Here is a 12,497-nt window from a genome sequence, read left to right as displayed (position 1 = left end):
GTAATTACTTTTTCAGAGAACTGTTTGTTTACACCTAAAAGCCAAATTACTAATTCGGTTCAAACCTTTGATTGGAATTAGAGTTGAAGACACTAAGGAACAAGCTGCACCCACTGATAAAAAATGGGAGGGCGAGCCCTCGTGTTCTGGACTTGTTTGTTAAAACCTAATTGTAAAGTTAACAGAGTGGTTATATTATAGTAATTATTCATGATTCAAGGCAGTTTAATTTTACCACTTGCCCATATTCTTCTCCTTCCTCTTCAACAATATTTTGGTTCTCCCCCTGACTGACTCATTGGGAACTCTGCTCGCTAATCACCATGCTTATTAACTAATAGAATATACATGAGAATTTTCACTAATCATGTGCGTTTAATATTTGACCAGGACCGACACGCTTCTAAATCCTAGAGTTAGGCTCACCGTTAATTTTACCAAGAACTTAATTATAGAGTGATGTATAAAGTACTGCTCTATCCGGTTCACAATAAGTGATCAATTTGTTTTTAGCACGTCCATTAAGAAAATACTAAATTCTATATAAATTACTTACTATGACTAAACTACCCCTAATTAAACATTTAATTTGAGGGTTAAGAAAACTTTTTAGGGATATATACATAGGGGTTATTTTGTAAAAATAAATTGAATTCTTTCTTGATTACATAACTAGACACTTATTTTGAACGAAAATGAAAAATCAAATTGGTCACTTATTGTGAACCGGAGGGAGTAAATAATAAACAAAAGAAGATTTGACCCAAATAGCCGCCCACATAATCTCTTAAACTTAAAATAACCAACGGATATATAATATATGTATAATTCATATAAAATATATATATAACTATGTATAGTCTATGTATACCGACTAAAAAAATAAAGATTAAATCTGGCTGGCTATTTGTGTAACAATCCCGAGTTATAAATTACACTCCCAAAAGCCCCATTCCCAAATGACCAAGTAGCCAGCCGAATTCACAATTACTTTTTGAAAAAGGCCAATAAATATACTACTTTTATAAAATCAACGGTTAATATCTTGAGATAGGACTCAAGAGAGAGTATGCTTATAAAATCAAGGGTTAAAAAAATAAAATAGGAAGAATTAACCCAAATAGTCGTTCACTTAATCTCTTAAACTATAAATAGCCGGCGAATATATAATATACATACAATTTATGTACAATATATGCATAATTATGTACATAATCTATATATACCGACTAAAAAAAGTAAAAATTGAATCTGACGGGCTATTTGTGTCACAATCCCACTCCTAGCTTCTTCCTTAATACTCCATTCGTTCCAGTTTATGTGAACCTATTTCTTTTTTGGTCTGTTCCAAAAAAAATGACCCCTTTCTAAATTTGGAAACAATTTAGCTTAAACTTACAATTTTATTCTTAACGAGAAATTTTTATAACAACATAAATATTCTGGGTCCCTTTTTGACTTGTTTAGAACTATAAATTCTAAAAGTCTTCATTCTTCTCTTAAACTACAGGTTCACATAAATTGAAACGAAGGGAGTATTAGTTTTAAAATGAAAAAGCTAGTACCGTTAAATTGAAGTAAGGGATCAGTGCGTGAAAAATGAAGGAAAAATAACAATATATAACTGCTGTAAAAATAATAGCCGAAAAATATAAAAAAGTTGTATATTTTTTGTGTATATATATATATATACATTATGTATGTTATATACAAAAATTATATTAAATTTTATACATTTTTTCGGCTATCAAATATAAATAATTTCTGATGTGGGCTAAAAATGATAATACTCTAGTTAAAGGGCTAGATATATAGGCCAACAAAACAGACTAATCCTCGTAGCATGCATGGCGGCAGACAACTGTATCTTCCATTCCACGCAATCATAACCCTTTTCCCTAACATCCCGGTAAATTAATCTACTACCAAGAAAAGACCATCTTCCACTTTTTATTTGTGTGTCTATAAAAGCTTCTCATTAAGGGTAAATGAGTAAAATAAAAGAGTTTAAAGTTGAATTATTTCCAAATTTAGAAATGTGTCATTTATTTTGAAACAGACTAAAAAGGAAAGTACTCGTTGGAGAGTATTTTTTTAAGCAATGACAAAAATTTAAGTTGTTCTAACCCTAGCTTTGACTTGGGTTTGGAATTTGGGCTTTCTATAAATCTCCAACTTTCCTTTCATGTGCATCCTCTCCTTTGTTGCAGATCAGTAACATACATACCCTTACCAAAAGAAATAGTCAAAATGGTGTCCTTAAGTTTTAGTTCTTTTATGCTTGTTCTGTTTTTCATTTTCCCAGCCATAAAGGTTTCAATTGCTCATACTGACCAAGGTACGTACTACTTTTTTTTTTCCTTTTGTTCCCAGTCCACAAAAATGTTTAATTTTTACTAAATCAACAGATTAATTCCTTCTTTTTCCTATGAAAATCTAATTAAAAGTTGACTCTTCTGCAGCTAAGCAAACCTTTGTTATGGTCCGTGAAGCAGAAAATGGTTTTGCCATGGAACTAGCTAGGAGTCATCAGAGTGTGGAGAAGGTATTACTCAATACTAGAAGAATGGATGGAAGAAAAATGTTGATAGAAAGAAGGAATATGAAGAAAGTGGAAGGTAGCATCAAGACAGAGGAAGATTCAAAGAATTCAGGTGCAAGTGTAACACATTCTGTTGGAAATTTAAACCATAAAAGGCAGGGGAATAAGTTGAGAGTTTTACTGTCAAGTAAATTGAATACTAGCCATTCATTGTCGAAGGTCAATAAAGGAAGTTTCGTCGCTGTTAATGCTGATTATCACATGGCAAGACCGCACCCTCCTAAGAATAACTGAGTTAGCTACAGAGAATTAACTCAAGAGAATCTTTTTGGCCATTTTAGATCTAATTAGCTGTTGTTTTTCTTTGTGAAAAAGACTAGTATACTTGTATGTATCCAATAGAAAATTTCAGAAGAATTTTCAAATTCTCATTATGTGCAAGAGTATCGCAATTCTTTCTACTGCATCCGTTCTTTTACCTGCCTCGTTTCATGAAGTGTCTAAATTCTTCAATCAGATTATTTATTTAATTTGCATTTCGTGAAACTAAGAGGTTGTGAGTTCGAGTCTCCCCAAAAGCAAGGTGGGAAGTTCTTGGAGGGGAAGGATGTCGGGGGTCTATTTGGAAACAGCCTCTCTACCCCAGGGTAGGGGTAAGGTCTGCGTACACACTACCCTCCCCAAACCCCACTAAGTGGGATTATACTGGGTTGTTGTTGTTTGTTGTTGCATTTCGTGAAACTAGCTAGTTCGCTGGAAATAAGGAAGGGTAAAACAAAAAAATGGCTTCTGAATTTGGTTATTTTATCGTTTACAATGCAGGAAACAACATTGGTTCAGCCAATCCAATTGGTAACTCACGAAAGAACTTACATCATCAGGATCAGGTTACTGTTCTTAACCCTCCTGTTAATTATGCGTAATAAATTTAATAATAATACACTATTAATTGTTTGAGACTAGTTTGACTAATTTCTATGCTATTATTTTCTCTCAATTTCCTTTCCCTTTAATTTCAAGATGCAGTGTGATAATGGTGAGTCTTTGAACATGATGAACAAGGACTATAGTGGAGGTCCAGGATCAGGAAGCAAACCCCGTCACAAACCTCCAATCAACAATTACCAGCCTTTCCACGGATCAAATCCTTGAAAACCAAAATAATTTTTTTGTTTTACCTCCACAAATTTTTGCCATAGGAAACTAGATACTAACCCAGTTTTGCTTTGTTTGTAACATGTGCCTTGTATTAACATCGACATATTGTAATAGTTTTGTCTTTTTTAGCTCGTGAGATGTGCTAATATGTAGTTAATAAAATGCTAGGATCAGTGTTTTGATTCGTTAATATTCTAAACAGTTACACTGGTCAAAACAGGAAGACCAAATCTTTTTTTTTATAATACTTCTGCTAAGAATCTCAGAGTGACAGTATTTTATGATTAAAGTTCAATATGGGGCTGATGAAACACTGTAACATCACATGGTCTCAACGCTGTAATAATTTTTGTCGCAAAAATTCTTGCAATTTTTTCTTTTTGGCTGAAATTACAGTAATTGAATTTTATATTTACTTTATTGTGAGACAGTTTAGCTTAGTGACTATTTATTGTAGAGATAATTAACTAAAAACTAAAAGAAATATTATTCCTGCTATATCATTAGCATCTCGATCTTGAGGGTTAGCAGCCAATTAACAGAGAACACATCATTGTAATCTTAACTTTCTTTTTCTTCTTCTTAGATATGACAATTGACCATGATTTATAAGTAGTATATACTCTTCCATCTGTTCTGTCGTAGGTGTCTCACTTAACTAGTTTACATATACACAACTATCAGCGAGGTAATTAAAATTACTTTTAGATTTAACTGGATCGAAGAATGGAAATGAAATGTAATTTTTTTGGGTCCTTGACTCCCTTCCTTCAGTGCCTTCACTTAACACTGCTTGTCTTAGTTTACCGCAAAACAGATGTTTGATCAAAAAGTATTGAGCTTTTTATTAAATCAATTATTGAGAAAATAGAGAGGATGAATCCTAGTTAAATATAATAAATTCTAGATCTAAGGTTGAAGGGGATTAGTAGGTTAAGACCGTGCTCAAGAACAATGAATGACAAGCATATGTTCAATAATTGTCAATGAATATAGTAATAGAAGCATGCAATAAATGTAGATAATGACAATAAATGTAATAAGGAAGAGTTTATCACCCAAAATGTTAGATGACTTGGGCCAAATGTTAGGTGACATGGACGATTTTCTTCCCTGACAACAATCGTGGGGTGGTAGGAAATGAAGACGTGTAAGGAATCTTTGGATCTTGTGAATGAATAACATAAATCGAACAATGTAATCAGTGAACAAGATTTGGTATATTCTTTTTTGTCAATCTTTTACAATGTGCTCTTATAAAAAAGTGGAGATCCCCTTTTGTTCTTTATCTCTTCTTATTTATAGAGGATATCCCTGAAAAACCCTAAAAAAGTACAACTGAAAGAATATTCAACGGAATATTCCTTCTTTCTATTCTAACTTATCCTACCGTTATTTTCATACACCCGTTGCTCGACCTCGGCGCTAATCTCGCTTAAGATGACTCCTCGCCCTTATGCCGTGGTCGGTTTAATTCTCGATCATATCCATTTGCAGCTATTAAGTCTAATCCAAATTTTGACCAATACAGTTAGTCCCTTCGCTTGTTGAGGTCGTGATCTTGGACGTCCTTGATAAGCGGATCTTGTCTGCAGCCGTTCAGAGGAAATTTGGTCGTAATGATTGAATCGAATCGGCCGAGGTCGAACTGGAGGCGAGGTTGCGGTTGGTGAGGCTATCGTAGGATGACGTCATGCCACGCACGTCATTATTACGCGTCTTCCTAATGTAGTGTATGTGCTTCTGTTGCTTCGATTTTGGCGTTGTTGACGGCTTTTCTACCTCGATTCTGGTGTTACCCAACCCTATAAGTAGAGGAAGGGTTTCGTTTTTGAAATTTCCAGTATTCCCCTTGTTGTATGCATATCGTTTTTCTTTGATCTTCTTCTTGGATCTCCACTTCTGATTTCTTGCAATTTCTTCAATTTCAGTCCCCGATTTCTTTTCCGGCTGACATTTTTTTTCTCCGACTTTACTGTATATACTCTACTACTAAAATTTGTCAAATTTCCCTCACATTCACAACGGAGTCACCGATGCCACTCCTTTATCGGTGGTCATTCTTCCCGGCGGTGAGGAATTTGTGGTTGAGGAGAAAGACAGTTTTCCCACTATAGAGGAGGTGGTTCCCAAGAATCCTCTAGTCAAACACGATTTCCCAAAGGAACCTGCTCTCACTCGTGTTCAACCGCTTTCTAAGACGGGGCTGTGTCAAATAGCCGACCTCCGGTCCAAGTACAGTATTCCCTCTCACGCCGAGATTATCCCGGCGGGAGATGACATAGTACAGGTTCATCAACCTGGATATTGTGCTTTCTATGTTTACCCGTTCTTAGTCGATTATTCTCTTTCCCCCTCATTAGCGGAGGAGTTTTTCCGCTTTTACAACGTTTTCCCAGTGCAACTCTCCCCTTATCTATACAAAGCTTTTATGATGTTGGCGAAGTATGCAGAGTTGGCCGACTGCAAGGTCAATATTTTCCATCTGTTGCATCTATTCTCGCCCAGCTTTTATAGAGGCACGCTGATACATCTGCGCCATTGTAGGGTCAAGGGGTTGGTGGTCGGGATGGATGATAAGATGAATCGGCGATTCTGGCGTAAATACTTCTTCATCAAGATCGAGCACCGGTGGCGAATCCGACCGAGTTTCCCGAGCAATGGAATTATAATCGTAAGCGTCCTGCCGTATGTTCATTATTTTCTTTCTTTCTCTTTTGTTTTCGAATTTCATGGCTTCCTTGTTTTCAGCTGAGAGACGTGCACCTTCTCCCGTCTTCGATATTGAAGATTGGGTGACTCACGTGTTACCCCAAACCATGGGAATTCACGACTGAGCGTCCTTTCACAAGCGCGTTGGACCCAAGACTCTGTCCACTAAGTGTGATTTCTACCTTAACTTATTGCCATTTACTATTGCCTTTTGACGCGACCTTCTTTTGGTGCTAGGTCGGCGAATTTCCAAAAAGGCGAAGGCTCTAGTACCTACATTTTGCCAGCCATCGTGTCGGCTGGAATGCAGTTTGTTTTAGCTGAGATTGCTCGAGGAGGTCGGGCTCAAGTTACACCAATGAGGGACTCCGCCCCTCAAACTGTTGCTATGCTGGATGAGATCTCTTCTCAGCCTATCTTCCACCTTATGGACGAGCCAGCGAGGAGGAATCGCCGAGTAAAAGGCGAAGGGTGGAGACCGAAAAAGCCATTATTGCCGATGTTGGGCCGGTAAGATCCGTTGCTTTGGAAGCGGTATCAGTGCTTACACCAGGTATCGAGGCCGTTTCTGCGGCGGGTGCCACCATGGAGAAGAGGCCCTATAAGGTTGGGGGGTTCGTGGTGGCGAAGATATCACGCGAGCTGCTGAGGGCGGCTCATCGTCGGCAGCTGGGGGAGGTAGAACTGTCCCTGCGGAGGATGATAACTCTGGCTTAGACATCGACCCTGAGGAGATACAGACCTTCGTGGCGAGGGCGACTCGTGTGGAGATAAAGACGGAGGGTCCCAATCAGCATATAGTCATTCAAGTGGACTATGACCTCATGGCCAACTCAGAACGGGCAGTGCCAGCCTTTGATTCCCTATGCGCGGCTTCCAAGAATATGACGCTATAAACGATGACAGAAGCGGATCTATCATTGGGTATATCTGGCATGGCCCTGCGAGTGAGTGCTTTTCCATATTAGTTTAAGTTTCTTTCTTATGTGTGATATGCTCACATTGACTTCTTCTTCTTTTTTTCGCATGTCAGACTCTCATTATGGGGATTGAGCGCGACTGGCAAGATAAGCAGAGGACGACTATTTTTAAGAAGGTGACCTCCAAGTACAAGGAGTATCGTACCAATCACTGAACACTGGCCGACTTTCTCAGCCAGGATGGCGAGTTTTAGTCGCTTTGTGATGGGATCAAACAGAAGGACGATGAGCTGACGAAGAAGGACGTGGAGCTGAGGGAGAGGGACGATGATCTCATGAGGGTCATCAGTAGGTGCAGCGATCTTGAGGTGGCACTAAAGGTCAAGGAGGACGAGCTCGAGGTGAGTAAAGGGGTGTTGGCTGAAAATGCCGACCTTCAGGTGCAGGTGGCATCTTTAATGGTTGAACTCGGGTAGAGGAAGGCAAAGGTTGTCGGTCTGAGGGATTAACTGAGTGCCAAGATCTAAGAATTGGGTCGGGCCGAGAAAGGTAGAATGGCCACTGTGGCTGAAGCGGCGACCCTAGATGACGTTATCCGTGTTTTCAGGTCTGAGCGGACTAATGAGGCGGAGACATCGGCGCTCAAGGTGGCGAGGTTGGAGGAGAGGATCATGGGTTTGGAGGCTGAGCTGTCTGAATTAAATGAGCAAGTCTTTTCCCTGAGGGCCGAGAAGATACAACAACAGGCACAACCATTTACATCTCGTACTTCTATCGATACCGGTGTGCGCGGGAGTTGTACGAAATGTGGGTCCATATCGAGGCTCAACTTGACATGTACAAATCTTTGCAGGTTGCCGGGAAGTTCTCCAAGGCGAATCTTAAGGGCGTCCATTCTAAGGTATGTGCCGCTCGTGAAGCTTGTGGTTATGACCCTGGTACACCCGGCGGGGATGATGATGACGATGTCGGGGATAGGCTTGCCTCTGATCCTTGGTATGATGACGAGTATGTTGGTGGGGACGATGTGGTGTGAAGCTTTTGTACTTAGTTTTTTTTTTGCTTTGTTATTTTTGTGAGGGCGTTCTTGAGCCCTTTCGTCGATTAAAATGGAACAATTGCCTTTTTGCTTTGTATTTCCAAATTCTCGTTCTCTTTTCTTTTTTCCTTTTTGTTTGTTATGTGGGGGAGTCCCTGACTTTTCGGCCTTTTGCATGTAGTATTTTGGTGTAGTCGAATTGTAATGTAATTCGAGCGAGGTCGAATATAGAGTAATTCGAGCGAGGTCGAATGTGAAGAATTTGAGCGAGGTCGAATGTAGAGTAATTCGAGCGAGGTCAAATGTAGAGTAATTCGAGCGAGGTCGAATATGAAGTAATTTGAGCGAGGTTGAATATGAAGTAATTTGAGCGAGGTCGAGTGTGAAGTAATTTGAGCAAGGTCGAGTGTGAAGTAATTCGAGCGAAGTCAAGTGTGAAGTAATTCGAGCGAGGTCGAGTGTGATGTAATTCGAGCGAGGTCGTATGTAGAGTAATTCGAGCGAGGTCGAATGCAGAGTAATTCGAGCGAGGTGGAATGTTGAGTAATTCGAGTAAGGTCGAATGTAGAGTAATTCGAGCAAAGTCGAATGTAAAGTATAACATGACTTGGTGGAGTTATGCAAAGATGCTGCTTTGTTTATTTTGATTCATTGGAGAATATTACATGTTTCTGCTTTTCATTCATATATTGGAGAAGTTCTAGTCTATCTAGTCCCTTCATCGCTCGGCCGGGAGGAGTAGTCGATAAGCAGGGCGATGAATTATACTCGAACTTTGAGACATACCCTTCGTCTCCTCATTAAAAACCTCTCCGATAAAACCCAATTGGGACAAAATCCGGGTGAGGGAAAAAGAGTACGACTTAGAGGGAGTCTGTTCTCATCAGTTGAAGTATTTGAGGTGGGCGACGTTCCAATTGTTTGGTAGTAGCTTTCCCTCCATTGTTTCTAGTTGGAATGATCCTTTGTTTACTGCCGCCGTGATTTTGTACGGCCCGTCCTAGTTGGTTCCTAGTTTACCTTCTCTTGAGTCTTTGCTTGCCTGTGTTTTGGCTTTGAGTATATAGTCCCCGACTTTGAGTGGTCGTACTTTGGCCTTTTTGTTGTAATATCGTTCTGTTTGCTATTTTTGGGCTATCATTCTTATGTAATCCATGTCTCTTCACTCCTCCGCTTCGTCGAGGTCTTACTTTCTGTTCTTATTGTTGCATGGTCCACTCTCATTGGAGTATCTCAAACTTGGTTCCCCACCCTCGACTGGTATCACTACATCAGTCCAATAGATTAGTGAATATGACATTTCTCATGTGCTTGTTTTTGGCATGGTGCGGTATGCCCAAAACACTCTGGTAGCAATTTCGGCCACAGTCCCTTGGCGTCCTCAAGCTTTTTCTTCAAGATATTTAGTATTGTTTTGTTGGAGGATTTGTGTTACAACCCATGTTTTCCTACGTGAAAGTACGAAATAAGTAAATTGATAGAAGCTCGAAAATGAGATAGTACATCCCCCATTTTCGTATGTTAAAGTTTCATCGTAAGTTAATCAACGTAAGTTCAGGAATGAGATTATTTTGAAATTATAAGCATTATGCTATTTCAAACAAGTGATGAATAAGTTCTTGAAGATGAGAGGGTAAGCAAATCATGAATTGTGGTTCGAAGTTTGATATTTTGAGATAAAATACGGCCCGAGCTAAAATACCTGGTACTTATGCACTAGTACCATACAAGGTACTATATGACCATGATAGTAAGATGTATAAGGTGTGTTAAAAGTGAGTAGTATCCTAAGTAATTTGAGATAATTTTTAAAATGTAGATAATTAACTAATTGTGGAGATAATTATGGTATTAAGTAGATAAGTGTCTTTTTGGGGTTGCCACATGGCATAAACTAAGCCAAAGTGGAAAAATACACAAAATGAGTCATAAGACCAAAGGATATCTTATTTATGCGTAAGAAGGTTTGATCTATCTATTAGTAAGGTATATGACTCTTCTAAGATTAAGTAAAATAACATTCCTACATTATTAAAAGAGAAATGGCAATGTCCAACGTGAGATTTCTCTGAAATACTACAAGGTCCAACGTGAAATGCTAAGTAAAAGAAGGCCCGATACAATCTTTTTCAAGAATATCATACGGATTCTTCCCTACTTCGATCCTCTGTTACGTGTTTTCATAAAAGAGAATCGATTCAGGTATTTTAAGGCTATCCCTTCTTTCTTATTGGCATGATCCATACGATACAAACAAAACGAGAAAATGTATAACTTTCAAAATGACTCTATTCGTAGAAATGTTACAGATGCCTATGTTCTTAATTCTCCATGTGTCTTATTATTTTATCATCTGTTCATAGGTCTTAGAAAATACGTAAGTTCATAAAGTTTACTTCATGATATTAATCAAAGGCATAATGGTCTTATGATATTCCAAGAGATTTTATTGACTTACATCTCATGCATTACATTCATGTACATTGACCCATGACCATATGGCGTTATATATGCGTATATGTGTATATATATGTATATGGGATATGAGAAAAGGTTACAACATTATATACATACCACCACCTGATCAGTTGGTATACGTTGATGATTTTGCCTACAGTGGCCGAGATGATATGATGGGATGCCCTCAGAGGCTTGACGATGTTATGAACACATGTACCTATGCACGACATGACAGTCATACGCATATGCATGATACTATGAGTATTTCTTGATTTATAGAGTTATTCAGACTTATATGTCGAGTCTTTTACTCCATGTTTGCCTCATGTCTATTATTTAATAATTTTTATTCTTTATATACTCGGTATATTGTTTGTACTAACGTCTATTTTTCCTGGGGACGCTGCGTTTCATGCCCGCAGGTCCCGATAGACAGATCGAGATTCCTCCAAGTAGGCTATCAGCTCAGTGGAAGATGTTAGTGTGCTCCATTTGCTCCGGAGTTGCTTGTTTGGTCAGTATGATTTGGACGTGTATGCTTAGTATGACGGGACCATATCTCGACCTTTATGGTATTTATCTACTTTTAGAGGCTTGTAGACATATGTCATGTACGTAAAAGATTGTATGGCCTTGTCGGCCTATGTTCAGTGTACGAATGGTCATTTTGGTCTTATAGACATGTATGTCTTATGTATAAGTTGGTATTACATGTTTTATTCTAGTTATCCTACGGCAGCCTTTCTGTCTTATTTACATATGATAGCATGATACGAAAAGATACATTATGTTGGTACTCAATTGAGTAAGGTACCGGGTGCCCGTCGCGGCCCATCGGTTTGGGTCGTGACAGAAGTGGCATCAAAGCAATTCTGTCCTAGGAAGTCTACAAGCCGTGTCTAGTAGAGTCTTATTTATGGGTGTGTCGTGTACTACACATATAAGCAGGAGGCTACAGGGCATTTAAGACTGTCACTCTTTCTTCTTACTCTAGATCGTGTGGTAGAACTCGGTTGTAAGAAATCAATTTCCTAAATTCTATCTTATTCATAATACGACGATGCCTACATCTAGAAAGATGTTTGGTAAGGGATTGAATGTAGCTGTGGAAGAATTGAGTTAGAGGAACTCGATTTTGCTTCATGCTTATGATGAATGTAAGGTCTCCAGCAGAACATGAGGATACTAAGACGCGTAAGCTTCTTAATAAGGATATCTAAGGCAAGAATATCTATCCACTTTTACGGTAACAAAAGGAATAAGAGATTCAGAATCTAGATACAAGTTTCAACAAGTAAAAGAAACAAGGTGAAGAAGGTTACGAGGCACCCAGTTAATGAAGATTATTAGTATTTCCAACTCAGGTAACAGAGGTATGTACAATCGGCCACACCAATATCAGTTGTGCCCTATGGGGGCTAACAGAAGTAGTATAAGAGAAGGACATATATTAGGATCCGGCTGGGGTTAGAGTGACCCAAAATGACGGATGGATTGTTTGCGTTAGTTGACATTTCTAAAGGATATTGCAAATGTGCTGATAGATATCCTTGTGAGACACTCAGATGGTGCATTCTAGGATAGTACAGCTAGATATGAATACTAGAATATTCAAAAACATGCACTGAAATCCTGAAAGGATTAAATATTATCTTAGTATGGCTCT

General features: G+C 38.6%; 1 protein-coding gene across 1 annotated transcript; it reads left to right on the top strand.

Moving 5' to 3' along the window:
- The first annotated feature begins 2,121 nt into the window (after positions 1–2,121).
- Positions 2,122–3,996, top strand: LOC107830893 (uncharacterized). Its single transcript, XM_016658569.2, has 4 exons — positions 2,122–2,338; positions 2,463–2,654; positions 3,365–3,429; positions 3,569–3,996. Exons 1-4 carry the CDS (start codon positions 2,251–2,253, stop codon positions 3,692–3,694), a joined length of 471 nt encoding a protein of 156 aa, XP_016514055.1. The 5' UTR covers positions 2,122–2,250; the 3' UTR covers positions 3,695–3,996.
- The last annotated feature ends 8,501 nt before the right edge of the window (positions 3,997–12,497 follow it).

The sequence above is a fragment of the Nicotiana tabacum genome, chromosome 6, assembly GCF_000715075.1.
Source record: "Nicotiana tabacum cultivar K326 chromosome 6, ASM71507v2, whole genome shotgun sequence".
NCBI lineage: Eukaryota > Viridiplantae > Streptophyta > Magnoliopsida > Solanales > Solanaceae > Nicotiana > Nicotiana tabacum.
This window is presented reverse-complemented; position numbering and strand designations above follow the sequence as displayed.

Excerpts from the sequence above, each read along its gene's own strand:
- LOC107830893 (XM_016658569.2), top strand. The coding sequence starts at position 2,251 with ATGGTGTCCTTAAGTTTTAGTTCTTTTATGCTTGTTCTGTTTTTCATT. Across the intron at positions 2,339-2,462 it reads AATTGCTCATACTGACCAAG|CTAAGCAAACCTTTGTTATG; the intron begins GTACGTACTACT and ends ACTCTTCTGCAG. Across the intron at positions 3,430-3,568 it reads ACTTACATCATCAGGATCAG|TGTGATAATGGTGAGTCTTT; the intron begins GTTACTGTTCTT and ends TTCAAGATGCAG.